Below are 14,472 nucleotides of genomic sequence, written 5' to 3'. Positions count from 1 at the left end.
GAGTAGTTCTACATTGCAGTGTTGATACTTTTACTTAAGTATAATCCTTGAGTGCTTTTGCCACCACTGGGTGGTGGTATGGAAGCACAGGTGTGAAATGAAGGAGAAGCCAGGGGATGAAAGTGTGAATGGATGGAGGGATGGAAAGGAAAGATAAATATAATAGGTAGCTGTAGTTTAATTGTTACTTCAGTTCAGGACTGCAGAACCATTGGGCACCGGGAGAGTAGGAATTAAGCCTATAAGGAGGTATCGAGAGAGGAGCAGATTGAATTGGTTATTGAGAAAAGGGAAGCGAAGTGTAGTTTAGTTAGCATAGCATAACAATAATTTTAAAATAACCACTTTATCGATTTTTAGGTTGTCTATTTTGCAAAGAAAAGAATATCTTCTGCGTTCGCCGTTCGTCACACATTGTCTATCTCAGGAGAAAAGTACTGTGAACAATGAACAAACTCATTATGTCAAACAAAGTCATGTTATACATGTAGTAATTGATTTAAATATTTATTAACAGTTTGCAGAATTACAGTACTACATTTCAAGCACAAACTCAATACAAAGACTTAATTGAGACCCAATTAAGCATTACACTTGTTTACAAGAGGGTCCACCTTGTTCAATTTATCAAAACATTTAGAGACGTACAAATAGACACTTCTATATAGTCAAAGAACAGAACAGGAATTCATCATAAAGGAGATAAAAAGGGAAAAGATACATTATACAGTGGGGGGGAAAAGGGAGGAAGGGGTGGGTGGTGGGGGTGGATTCAGATTTTACGGGGGCCAGTTTCGAATTGCAGCCGTCCGTAGGTGCCCTTAGAGAGCAGTTTTGAAGGAGTCAAGGGATTCACATGTCTTAATGACTGTTGGTAGGGCGTTCCACATTTTGGTGGACCCATTGCACCCATTGCAAGCTGCTGTACTCTGTCGTAGACCCTAAGCCATTCCAGCCTGTCAAAGTGGGCAGGGGTGAGGTGGGTTAAAGTAAAACATCAATTAAACAACACTCCATGAGTTGTATCATGTTCCATTTGCAGTAGCAGCCTAAGTACCTAGCTCTGGTCCAGACCATAGCTCTAATAGACGCATTCATAGAGCTAGTCCACTAACACTAACTGTTATAATCACACTGTATCACAGTCTATGGTTATTATCACGGGACCATTGGAATACAGCTGTTGGGTTTATTGATTGATTGATTGAAATATTTATTAACAGTTTGCAGAATTTACAGTACATTTCAAGCACAAACTCAATACAAAGACTGTTAACTGTGAGTGGACGACCCAATTAAGCATTACACTTGTTTACAACAGGGTCCACATTGTTCAATTCATCAAAACATTTAGAGACATACAAATAGACATTTCTATGTAGCTAAAGTACAGAACAGGAATTCATTATATAGGAAGCAAAAACTGTTACTGTTCATTAAAGCATCATTAGAAGAAGGTTGTCGTATCTTCTGCCAGCCATTACAATACTGTCGAGAATACTGTCGGAAATATTTAAGTGCGGAACAACACATCGTCCGTCCCCTTAAGATGTCCGACGGTGACTGACATCACGATGGCGTTAATTCAACGCTGAGGAGTTTTGGCTGCACTAAGTCTGTTTGTGAAGGGAAATCAAATAAAAGGTAATAATAACAACAAGAACATGCTGTCATGCTCATTTAATGTTGAACAATTATGTTGACGGATTTCCGTAAATTGGGAGATAATGTGGACCAGAGCTCGGAAACCCAGACGTAACTAGCTCTGGTCCATAGCCAATGCTTCTATGATTCTGCTCTGGACCTAGCCCCTCTCGGAACCCTACATAAAGCTTTTCTGAAATTTTGATGAGTTTGGTCTGTGTCGTCAAAAAGTCAGAAACTTCAGTACCATTGGGTTCTGCTTGGAGGGCTACTCTGGACCAGGAGGTAACCATTGTGTGCACTGCAGCAATTAGCCCTCCAAGCAGAACCCAAATGCTACTGAAGTTTCTGACATTTGTTCGACGTAATACTCAACAAAATATCAGAAAAGTTTTACGTAGGGTCCCGAAAGGGGCTATGCAGCAATGTGATTCGGTGCAATAGCCTACACAGTTTATAAACACATAATATAAATAAACAAAATTATGTATAGCTTAAACTTCATAGTTTATAACCTTGTAGACAAGCAAGCTTATTACAGACTTGACTTTAGGAGGACTAAACTACTGAAGGATATTTGTGAACCACATTCTGTTATAATCTCATATTTTGTGGACAGCCTAGTTATGATTTTAAAGAAATTTTTTTTGCGGCTTACGCCTTTATTGATTTTTTAAGGGATAGAAAGTAGGCTGACAGGAAACGGGAGAGAGATGGGGGGATGACATGCGGTAAAGGCCGCGTCGGGTCCGGGAGTCGAACCCGCGGCACACCGCGACTGGATCACCAGTCCGGTGCCCAGACCGTTACGCTACGGCCTGGGCCCCTAGTTATGATTTTAACTAAGTGTAAGCCTAAATTGCTGTGCTTCCTCCCCAAATGAGTGGTTTCCAACTGCTGACCATCTGCTTAAACATTATGTCATGACACTCTAGGGTCTTAGCAGGCAGTCCAGGAGAACCTGGCCAATGTTGATCTATTCTATCATAAAGATAGCAAATGGGGGATATTTACAACTAAGGCTGGTTAGTTCTTGAAAACATCAGAATCTTCTGATGTGTCCCTTCAAGGAGGTGCCCTAAATAACTGCCTCTGTCCCTCAGCTTGCATGTAGCTATATATTCTGACTCAATGTAAGGATGGTGTGCATTACGGGCTGAGCGCCACCATGGTGCTCAACCAGGCTCCTGTCTATATCATGTACTGTACCTGTACTGTACCTGTACTGTACCTGTACTGCTGAAATTAATCTGACCTCAGAAAACATCATCTGCTTGCCTGCCTCCGACTTCTTCTTCAAGTTAGCCTAGAAAGTATTTCAACTCTCTGTGCACGGATCGGACAGGAGAGCTTGTACTCTCCCTGGTTAAAATATACTTCACTACAATGCAAAACCCTGACTAACTCAGTCTCAGAGAGCGTACAAAATATCCAAATTGACCCTTTGTGATACACTTTAACCATAAATGGTCTCTTTTGAATTTGGTGTTTGGTATGGTTGGTGTTTCCGTTGGATGCAGGGAATGGATTTGCAGAACGAGAGTCTCAACTTGGTGTTTGTAGCATTTAGTAAACAATATCAGGTCTGTCTGTCTCTCTCTGTCTGTCTCTCTGACTCTCTCTTTGTCTCCATCTTTGTCTGTGTGTCTCTCTCTCTGTCTGTGTGTCTCTCTGTCTGTGTGTCTCTCTCTGTCTGTGTGTGTCTGTCTGTGTGTGTCTCTCTCTGTCTGTGTGTGTCTGTCTGTCTGTGTCTCTCTCTGTCCGTGTGTCTCTGTCTGTCTGTGTCTCTCTCTGTCTGTGTGTCTCTCTGTCTGTGTGTCTGTCTGTGTGTGTCTCTCTCTGTCTGTGTGTCTCTCTGTCTGTGTGTCTGTCTGTGTGTGTCTCTCTCTGTCTGTGTGTGTCTGTCTCTGTCTGTGTGTCTCTCTCTGTCTGTGTGTGTCTCTCTCTGTCTGTGTGTCTCTCTGTCTGTCTGTCTGTGTCTCTCTCTGTCTGTGTGTCTCTCTCTGTCTGTCTGTGTGTGTCTCTCTGTCTCTGTGTGTCTCTCTGTCTGTCTCTCTGTCTGTGTGTCTCTGTCTGTGTGTCTCTCTGTCTGTGTGTGTCTCTCTCTGTCTGTGTCTCTCTGTCTGTGTGTCTCTCTCTGTCTGTGTGTCTCTCTGTCTGTGTGTGTCTCTCTCTGTCTGTGTCTCTCTGTCTGTGTGTCTCTCTCTGTCTGTGTGTCTCTCTGTCTGTGTGTGTGTGTGTCTGTGTGTCTCTCTGTCTGTGTGTGTCTCTGTCTGTGTGTCTCTCTGTCTGTGTGTGTGTGTGTCTGTGTGTCTCTCTGTCTGTGTGTGTGTGTCTGTGTGTCTCTCTGTCTGTGTGTGTCTCTGTCTGTGTGTCTCTCTGTCTGTGTGTCTCTCTGTCTGTGTGTCTCTCTGTCTGTGTGTCTGTCTGTGTGTCTCTCTGTCTGTGTGTCTCTCTGTCTGTGTGTCTGTCTGTGTGTCTCTCTGTCTGTGTCTCTCTGTCTGTGTCTCTCTGTCTGTGTCTCTCTGTGTGTGTCTCTGTCTGTGTGTGTCTCTGTCTGTGTCTCTGTCTGTGTGTGTGTGTGTGTGTGTGTGTGTGTGTGTCTCTCTGGCTCCAGCCTCTGAATGGACCTGGCGTCTCTCCTCGACGGCCTCCACCTCCCCTCCCTCCCCTCTGATTCCCCACGTCGTGGTCCTCCAATCACAGAGGTCCTCGCCCGCCTCCGGGAGGGGCTGATTGGTGCAGCACAGAGCCCCTCCCACCATGACGCTGCGGCCGCCATCAGCCTCGTGGAGCAGCTGTTCAGAACGGGGGATCCTCACTGGCTGTTCACTCCCGAATCCACCAATCAGTGTGATGACGGTACGCACGCCTGTCCCAATTACGTAATCGCATGAACCCAATTTCTTGAGATAATCGCAATGACTTTGCATAATCACCAATGATTCATCATAATCGTTTCCATGTTGGAAAAATGTTCAAACATATATATGTTTTACAAACTTTTTGTCATATGTGTACCATGTACACTTTTTGAGTGGTGCAACCACTCCTATAGACAGCTATGTGTGTGGCTGTGTCCCTGTGAAATAGCGGTATAGCGTTTGTTCACCACCAAGTGTCACTGTTTCACAGCCTAACACACAGGCCAGGGAGGAGGGCTAGTACAGTACATTACGTACAGTACAGCACCACTCACTTCAGACGGGTCTGACTTTTGAGCAGTGCAGCTTTGTGTGTATGTATGTGTGTCTGTTTGTCTGTCCGTTTGAGCACAGAATGTCTGTTTGGGCACGGAAATGTAATTTGTATTAATTATGTTCCAATGTCGAGATTAGTTAAACAAGATTGCAGATATACAAGCTTATAGCACATCACTTTGTGCCACACTACGAGTTTGCTATTTTAGAAAAATCATGAAAATGTGCAAATCTAAAATGACACTGATGCCTTCCGGGTATTAATGGGTCCATTGTCCACTAAAATGCCATACTTGTTGTGACAGGCCTAGATGAGGGCCTTCTAGAGGAGGGTCAGCAGCGTCAGAGAGCCTACACTGGTCTGGTTCAGAGTGTGACAGGCCTAGATGAGGGCCTTCTAGAGGAGGGTCAGCAGCGTCAGAGAGCCTACGCTGGTCTGGTTCAGAGTGTGACGGCCTGCGCCGCTCTGCCTCTCTGTGAGTCGGACAGTGGCTCTCTGCCCGCCAGCTGCTACGAGCCCGTCCCGACCAGGGCTCTGGCCGCGTGCTCCGCGCTGACCGCTCTGCTGGACGCCCTGGGGGCGTGGCTGTCCCTGGAGACACCGCCACCGCGGGAAGGAGAAGGCATGTCGTTGCTCCACGCCGTGGCGCCTCTTTGCTGCGTGTTCGCTGTCACCCACTTCCAGGTACCGTCACGGCAGCGCTATGTGTGCATTCACACACAAAGTGGTTCCCAAAGTGTTTTTAGCTCGATACCCAAAAGAGAAATTTGATGTCCCCCACCCCCCCCCCCCCTGGGACCCAAACTAGTGAAAAAATAGCGTGTGATATTTAAAATTGGTGCATGATTAAAAAATGGTCCCTAGTCTGACTCACTGTGGGAAACCACTGTGTAACAAATCAAAAACATATAATGAATAAAATGACAAGAAATTCCTTGGTGAATTATGATAAAAAGTACTGTACTGTACTGTACTGTACACTTCCTCTGTACTTCCAGGAGCAGCCGTGGACCAGCGCGGTCTCCAGAGAGGCGGCCTCTAAGCTGATGGGGGCGCTGCTCAGAGCCGGCGCCTGGAGGGATGGCCCCCATCTCCTGGGAGGGGAGAGAGAGAGCGGAGGAATCGCTGGAGGAATCCTGGATGTTCTCCAACCGGAGCTGACCAAGTTAGTTTAACCCATTCTGAACGGGCACCCATTTTGGTGTCAGCATCATGTTATGCTTTAGCTATTTAAAAATAGCAGATCTACAAGCTCATATCGCGCCACCGAGTGGCGCGATACGAGCTTGTAGGTCTGCTATTTTTTGAAAAATCGAAGAGCGACTGACATTTTTAGAATCTGATCTCAAGTCAGAATGGGTTCATCAGACCAGTGTGTGTCCGGCGGAAACCTCGTATGAATCTGATCTCGGGTCAGAATGGGTTCATCAGACCAGTGTGTGTCCGGCGGAAACCTCGTATTAATCTGATCTCAGGTCAGAATGGGTTAAGCTGAATGGATGATTCAGATTCAGGGCTCAGGGTTTCTTCTGCGTGTCACTCACCTGAGCCATTATGACCGCCCAACCCACACAAATATTGGACATCTGCTATTTTTGAACATTTTTTGAAACACTTTGAAAGATAGATTTTTGAACACAAAACCTCTTCTGGCATAAACCCTCTCCCTCCTCTTCTGGCATAAACCCTCTCCCTCCTCTTCTGGCATAAACCCTCTCCCTGGCATAAACCCTCTCCCTGGCATAAACCCTCTCCCTGGCATAAACCCTCTCCTGGCATAAACCCTCTCCTGGCATAAACCCTCTCCCTCCCTGGCACAAAACATTTTCAGATGGGAGTCTATGGCGAAATACACATCATATTGGGAATGACAATGTTTGAGAACTACTGATTTAGAAGTTTAGAATCTGTAGAATCGGCCATTAATATACAGTCTCAACGGGTGTTTATTTAGCCTAGATATAACTGGTGGTCATTCCTGAACGGTTTTCGTAATCATTTAATGGCAGCAAAACAAGATCCTTCATTAAAGACATGAACTCTTTCTTTCTTTCTCTCCCTCCGGCATGCACAATCAATACAGAACACACACACACACACACACCTTCATCCTTATTGCTAATTGATGGTGATCAAAATCAAAGTAATTTAGATTGCTTACACATGTAAATGGCCATGCCAGTAACAACCAAACGGGACATCATTTCGACACAAGCAATCAATAATTGCTTGCCCTGCAGACAGGGCACTAGTGACTAGAGTATATTTGATTTAGCGAAATGCCTAATAAAATAGATTTCAGCTCAATCTAAACGGCAGACATGAATGGTCCAAGAGAAAACGCAGGAGCAGCTCGCACATTTAAGCCTCTTTTATTTATGCAGTTGCCAGTAAAGGTCACTGATGTTTCCATGTGTCAGCGACATCTTCCTCAGAGGCAGTACTGTACCGTACATGCATAGTTCCATGTGTCAGCGACATCTTCCTCAGAGCCATGACTCTGAGGAAGTACTGCACCGTACATGCATAGTTCCATGTGTCAGCTACATCTTCCTCAGAGCCATGACTCTGAGGAAGTACTGCACCGTACATGCATAGTTCCATGTGTCAGCTACATCTTCCTCAGAGCCATGACTCTGAGGAAGCACTGCACCGTACATGCATAGTTCCGTATGGAGCCTGTTTGTTGACCACTCGAGTGCCCACTGTGTGCAGGGAACGTTGGCAGAGATGTGAGGCAGTCAAACTGGTGTTCTCCTGGACCCTGCTGCAGGTGGGTTTTTACTTTAAGCATCATTCTTAGTATTTATTATTATTATGAATTATTTAACTGTATGTATGCGTTTTCTTGGTCCAGGTGAGGCGTCCCTCGCTGTCCCCTGTCCTGGACCGTGTTCTGTCCCCGTCTCTTCTGCTGTCGGACAACCATAGACTGGACAACAGGCTGCTGGGAGTCGCATGTCTGCACCACATCGTCCTCAACGTGGTGCGTGCGTGTGTGCGTGCGTCAGCCTTCTATAGAGGCGTAACTTCAGAAAGAAATAGGGGGGGTGGCAATTGGCAAGAACTAAGTTACCACTTCAGTCCCACTTCTAAAATAGCAATACTTGTGGATCTACAAGCTCTCCAACGCATCGCTAATACCTTCAAACTATTTTATAGGCTATTTCACAACATTGCAGTTTGTTTATTAGCAGAGTTCAACCTAGCGGTATTCAGGCCACATATTTAAAGACCTTCATGTAAGTGATGTGAAGTCCACAAGATGGTCACATATTGGTCACCAATTTCACCATGAGTGAGTGAGTGTGAGTGAGCGAGTGGCAGAGATTTTGGGTATTGGAATCAGCCTCATGGACTCCACTGTTTTGTGTGGTATATATTGTGTATATGTAACACTGTTTTGTGTGGTATATATTGTGTATATGTAACAGTGTTTTGTGTGGTATATATTGTGTATATGTAACAGTGTTTTGTGTGGTATATATTGTGTATATGTAACAGTGTTTTGTTTGTCCCAGCCCCACGCAGAGCTGCGTCAGTTCAACAGAGCTGAAGTTGTGTATCAGGCTCTGTTCAATCACCTCTATAACACCGACACACCACTGGTACAGGTACGTACGGTCACTCACTCACTCACTCACTCACTCACTCACTCACTCACTCACTCACTCACTCACTCACTCACTCACTCACGCACTCAACGCACTCACTCACTCACTCACGCACTCAACGCACGCACGACAAGCACTTGAACCCCATTATGGTTGACCGTCAGGGTCAAAAAAGTAACGTTTTTATACATGTGGTGGGGGGGGGCTCAGAGTGCTCCCCCTAAGGAAAGTAGGCTTTCTAATGAACACAACCCGCCTTTGTTTTGGTGAGTAGCAAAAACGTTCTTTTTATTTACGCTAAAGACGAGAGGCTGGTCTGCATGCGAGCAGCGGAAGTCGAGAGTAACATAGCTCTAAATGCAACGCAGTAGAGCTATGGACCAGAGCTAATTAATTGTACGAGTGCATCCGTCCGCTTGCCCTTTAAATGTCATCTTGTGTGGAACATTTGGACATGTCCGCTCATGACGTCATCATTACTTCAACTGCATGTGACATTTCATCACTACCGAATGAACCCTTATGGCTCAGTCGCTTTCATCACTACCGAATGAACCCTTATAGCTCAGTCAGTTCTTTTCTGTTTCATCACTACCGAATGAACCCTTATGGCTCAGTCGGTTTCATCACTACCGAATGAACCCTTATGGCTCAGTCGCTTCTTTTCTGTTTCATCACTACCGAATGAACCCTTATGGCTCAGTCGGTTTCATCACTACCGAATGAACCCTTATGGCTCAGTCGCTTCTTTTCTGTTTCATCACTACCGAATGAACCCTTATGGCTCAGTCGCTTTCATCACTACCGAATGAACCCTTATGGCTCAGTACCGAATGAACCCTTATGGCTCAGTCGCTTCTTTTCTGTTTCATCACTACCGAATGAACCCTTATGGCTCAGTCGCTTCTTTTCTGTTTCATCACTACCGAATGAACCCTTATGGCTCAGTACCGAATGAACCCTTATGGCTCAGTACCGAATGAACCCTTATGGCTCAGTACCGAATGAACCCTTATGGCTCAGTACCGAATGAACCCTTATGGCTCAGTACCGAATGAACCCTTATGGCTCAGTACCGAATGAACCCTTATGGCTCAGTCAGTTCTTTTCTGTTCCGTTCTTTAATGGATTCATGACTCCTGCCTGACTTATTTGGCACAAATTGGACGTGGACTCTTGGCCAGTGGTGGGAGAATTATCCACGTTTTTTTACTTAAGTAAAACTGTCAATACTACTGCCATGTAGAAATACTGCCATAGTAAAAGTACGTCTGAAATTCAAGATGTACTTGAGTAAAAGTACAAAAGTATTGGCATCAAAATGTACTTAACCAAAAGTAAAAGTAGTCATTATGCAGAATGTCCCATTTCAAATGTATACAAATCCACAAAAATAGCAGATCTACAAAAATAGCAGATCTACAAGCTCAGCGGCTATTTTCAAATGGCCGAAATGTAGGCTGAAAGTGGTTCATGTATGTTTTGTAATAATAATAATCCAAATGTACTCGCTGCTATTGACTAAAGTAAAAGTGCAATATTTTTCTCTGAGATTTAGTGAAGTATTGGTAATTGGAATTACCCAAGTAAACAAATGGCAAAAAGAAATGTCTAAGTAAATGTACTTAGTTACTTTCCACCACTGCTCCTGGCATGTACACTGCTGAACCATGAGTGATATGACATTTAACGTGACGATTAATTGTACAAATAATTGCGATTGACCATTTAATTGTCTGGCTTTTACTTTTAGTTGAGCAGAAATGACAAAAACGTAACTACACAACAAAATGACTAATACCAATAATCAAAAATAAATGGCTTATGGACAAAATTCCCCATATTTTATATTTTACACTCGATTGTTTGATACGCAGTTTGAGTGTATAATAATGGATTTTAAGTTAACATTTCGAGCCACCAGAGGTCTGAGGAAGAGGTCTGGTAACGTTACAAAAGTAAACAGTTAATGTCTTGCTGTTCTTTGTTGTTGTTGTTGTTGAATGTGTTTGTCTCTCTATCTCAGTCGGTTCTGTTGTGTCTGTTGGACGTGTTGGTGGTCCTGGAGAATCCCCCCTGCTCGTCGACCCCCTCCCCCCGCCCCAGGAGGCCCGGTCGTCATGACGATGTGTTGAGGCTGATGTTGACCCACATGGAGATGGAGTCCAAGGTGGACCTCCGTCACGCCTACGCCACCTTACTGCCCCAATACATAGAGAGGTACCTGTCTGTCTGTCTGTCTGTCTGCGCCTCCATACTGCCCCAATACATAGAGAGGTACCTGTCTGTCTGTCTACGCCTCCATACTGCCCCAATACATAGAGAGGTACCTGTCTGTCTGTCTGTCTACGCCTCCATACTGCCCCAATACATAGAGAGGTACCTGTCTGTCTGTCTGTCTGTCTACGCCTCCATACTGCCCCAATACATAGAGAGGTACCTGTCTGTCTGTCTGTCTGTCTACGCCTCCTTACTGCCCCAATACATAGAGAGGTACCTGTCTGTCTGTCTACGCCTCCTTACTGCCCCAATACATAGAGAGGTACCTGTCTGTCTGTCTATGCCTCCTTACTGCCCCAATACATAGAGAGGTACCTGTCTGTCTGTCTGTCTGTCTACGCCTCCTTACTGCCCCAATACATAGAGAGGTACCTGTCTGTCTGTCTACGCCTCCATACTGCCCCAATACATAGAGGTACCTGTCTGTCTGTCTGTCTGTCTACGCCTCCATACTGCCCCAATACATAGAGAGGTACCTGTCTGTCTGTCTGTCTATGCCTCCTTACTGCCCCAATACATAGAGAGGTACCTGTCTGTCTGTCTGTCTGTCTATGCCTCCATACTGCCCCAATACATAGAGAGGTACCTGTCTGTCTGTCTACGCCTCCATACTGCCCCAATACATAGAGAGGTACCTGTCTGTCTGTCTGTCTATGCCTCCTTACTGCCCCAATACATAGAGAGGTACCTGTCTGTCTGTCTGTCTGTCTACGCCTCCTTACTGCCCCAATACATAGAGAGGTACCTGTCTGTCTGTCTGTCTGTCTACGCCTCCTTACTGCCCCAATACATAGAGAGGTACCTGTCTGTCTGTCTGTCTGTCTGTCTGTCTATGCCTCCTTACTGCCCCAATACATAGAGAGGTACCTGTCTGTCTGTCTGTCTGTCTACGCCTCCTTACTGCCCCAATACATAGAGAGGTACCTGTCTGTCTGTCTGTCTGTCTACGCCTCCTTACTGCCCCAATACATAGAGAGGTACCTGTCTGTCTGTCTGTCTGTCTGTCTGTCTGTCTACGCCTCCTTACTGCCCCAATACATAGAGAGGTACCTGTCTGTCTGTCTGTCTGTCTACGCCTCCTTACTGCCCCAATACATAGAGAGGTACCTGTCTGTCTGTCTGTCTGTCTGCGCCTCCTTACTGCCCCAATACATAGAGAGGTACCTGTCTGTCTGTCTGTCTATGCCTCCTTACTGCCCCAATACATAGAGAGGTACCTGTCTGTCTGTCTGCGCCTCCTTACTGCCCCAATACATAGAGAGGTACCTGTCTGTCTGTCTGTCTACGCCTCCTTACTGCCCCAATACATAGAGAGGTACCTGTCTGTCTGTCTGTCTGTCTGTCTACGCCTCCATACTGCCCCGATACATAGAGAGGTACCTGTCTGTCTGTCTATGCCTCCTTACTGCCCCAATACATAGAGAGGTACCTGTCTGTCTGTCTGTCTGTCTGCGCCTCCTTACTGCCCCAATACATAGAGAGGTACCTGTCTGTCTGTCTGTCTGTCTATGCCTCCATACTGCCCCAATACATAGAGAGGTACCTGTCTGTCTGTCTGTCTGTCTATGCCTCCATACTGCCCCAATACATAGAGAGGTACCTGTCTGTCTGTCTACGCCTCCATACTGCCCCAATACATAGAGAGGTACCTGTCTGTCTGTCTGTCTGTCTGTCTACGCCTCCTTACTGCCCCAATACATAGAGAGGTACCTGTCTGTCTGTCTACGCCTCCATACTGCCCCAATACATAGAGAGGTACCTGTCTGTCTGTCTGTCTGTCTGTCTACGCCTCCATACTGCCCCAATACATAGAGAGGTACCTGTCTGTCTGTCTATGCCTCCTTACTGCCCCAATACATAGAGAGGTACCTGTCTGTCTGTCTGTCTACGCCTCCATACTGCCCCAATACATAGAGAGGTACCTGTCTGTCTGTCTGTCTGTCTGTCTACGCCTCCATACTGCCCCAATACATAGAGAGGTACCTGTCTGTCTGTCTATGCCTCCTTACTGCCCCAATACATAGAGAGGTACCTGTCTGTCTGTCTGTCTACGCCTCCATACTGCCCCAATACATAGAGAGGTACCTGTCTGTCTGTCTATGCCTCCTTACTGCACCAATACATAGAGAGGTACCTGTCTGTCTGTCTGTCTGTCTGTCTGTCTGTCTACGCCTCCTTACTGCCCCAATACATAGAGAGGTACCTGTCTGTCTGTCTGTCTGTCTATGCCTCCATACTGCCCCAATACATAGAGAGGTACCTGTCTGTCTGTCTATGCCTCCTTACTGCCCCAATACATAGAGAGGTACCTGTCTGTCTGTCTGTCTACGCCTCCATACTGCCCCAATACATAGAGAGGTACCTGTCTGTCTGTCTGTCTACGCCTCCTTACTGCCCCAATACATAGAGAGGTACCTGTCTGTCTGTCTATGCCTCCTTACTGCCCCAATACATAGAGAGGTACCTGTCTGTCTGTCTACGCCTCCTTACTGCCCCAATACATAGAGAGGTACCTGTCTGTCTGTCTGTCTATGCCTCCATAGGGCTCAGTCACACTATTGACTGTTTAATGGCCACCCCAATGCATTTCCAATGGAAGTCACATGGTTTCACCAAACATTTTTTTTGATGGCACAGCCATCAAAAAAAATGTTGTATGAAATGAATAGTGGTGTGGTGGTGGTACAGTATGGTATGGTGGTACAGGATGGGCGTAGCAGTGTGCAGACATCTGAATGAATAGTGGTGTGGTGGTGGTACAGTATGGTATGGTGGTACAGGATGGGCGTAGCAGTGTGCAGACATCTGAATGAACAGTGGTGTGGTGGTGGTACAGTATGGTATGGTGGTACAGGATGGGCGTAGCAGTGTGCAGACATCTGAATGAATAGTGGTGTGGTGGTGGTACAGTATGGTATGGTGGTACAGGATGGGCGTAGCAGTGTGCAGACATCTGAATGAATAGTGGTGTGGTGGTGGTACAGTATGGTATGGTGGTACAGGATGGGCGTAGCAGTGTGCAGACATCTGAATGAACAGTGGTGTGGTGGTGGTACAGTATGGTATGGTGGTACAGGATGGGCGTAGCAGTGTGCAGACATCTGAATGAATAGTGGTGTGGTGGTGGTTCAGTATGGTATGGTGGTACAGGATGGGCGTAGCAGTGTGCAGACATCTGAATGAATAGTGGTGTGGTGGTGGTTCAGTATGGTATGGTGGTACAGGATGGGCGTAGCAGTGTGCAGACATCTGAATGAATAGTGGTGTGGTGGTGGTACAGTATGGTATGGTGGTACAGGATGGGCGTAGCAGTGTGCAGACATCTAAATGAACAGTGGTGTGGTGGTGGTTCAGTATGTTGGTGTTCTGCTCCTCCCTGCAGGATGGGCGTAGCAGTGTGCAGACATCTGAATGAACAGTGGTGTGGTGGTGGTTCAGTATGTTGGTGTTCTGCTCCTCCCTGCAGGATGGGCGTAGCAGTGTGCAGACATCTGAATGAATAGTGGTGTGGTGGTGGTACAGTATGTTGGTGTTCTGCTCCTCCCTGCAGGATGGGCGTAGCAGTGTGCAGACATCTGAATGAATAGTGGTGTGGTGGTGGTACAGTATGGTATGGTGGTACAGGATGGGCGTAGCAGTGTGCAGACATCTGAATGAACAGTGGTGTGGTGGTGGTACAGTATGTTGGTGTTCTGCTCCTCCCTGCAGGATGGGCGTAGCAGTGTGCAGACAT

General features: G+C 46.2%; 1 protein-coding gene across 2 annotated transcripts in view; it reads left to right on the top strand.

Moving 5' to 3' along the window:
- The first annotated feature begins 1,508 nt into the window (after positions 1-1,508).
- tti2 (TELO2 interacting protein 2) overlaps positions 1,509-14,472 on the top strand; it is a 17,529-nt gene continuing 4,565 nt past the window's right edge. Inside the window, exons 1-9 of one of the 2 annotated variants that reach the window (XM_083783103.1) lie at positions 1,509-1,644; positions 4,262-4,506; positions 5,225-5,529; positions 5,844-6,010; positions 7,561-7,618; positions 7,703-7,831; positions 8,367-8,459; positions 10,486-10,679; positions 14,448-14,472. The exon at positions 14,448-14,472 is cut by the window's right edge and continues 119 nt beyond it. In XM_083783103.1, coding sequence (XP_083639229.1) covers positions 4,269-4,506; positions 5,225-5,529; positions 5,844-6,010; positions 7,561-7,618; positions 7,703-7,831; positions 8,367-8,459; positions 10,486-10,679; positions 14,448-14,472 — 1,209 coding nt within the window. In that variant the 5' untranslated portion in view covers positions 1,509-1,644; positions 4,262-4,268. Of the gene's footprint in view, positions 1,645-4,261; positions 4,507-5,149; positions 5,530-5,843; positions 6,011-7,560; positions 7,619-7,702; positions 7,832-8,366; positions 8,460-10,485; positions 10,680-14,447 lie in introns of both variants that reach the window. The other variant, XM_083783102.1, reaches the window with a different exon arrangement.

This window comes from Protomyctophum parallelum (assembly GCF_964188405.1).
Source record: "Protomyctophum parallelum genome assembly, chromosome: 15".
Taxonomy (NCBI): Eukaryota; Metazoa; Chordata; class Actinopteri; order Myctophiformes; family Myctophidae; genus Protomyctophum; species Protomyctophum parallelum.
This window is presented reverse-complemented; position numbering and strand designations above follow the sequence as displayed.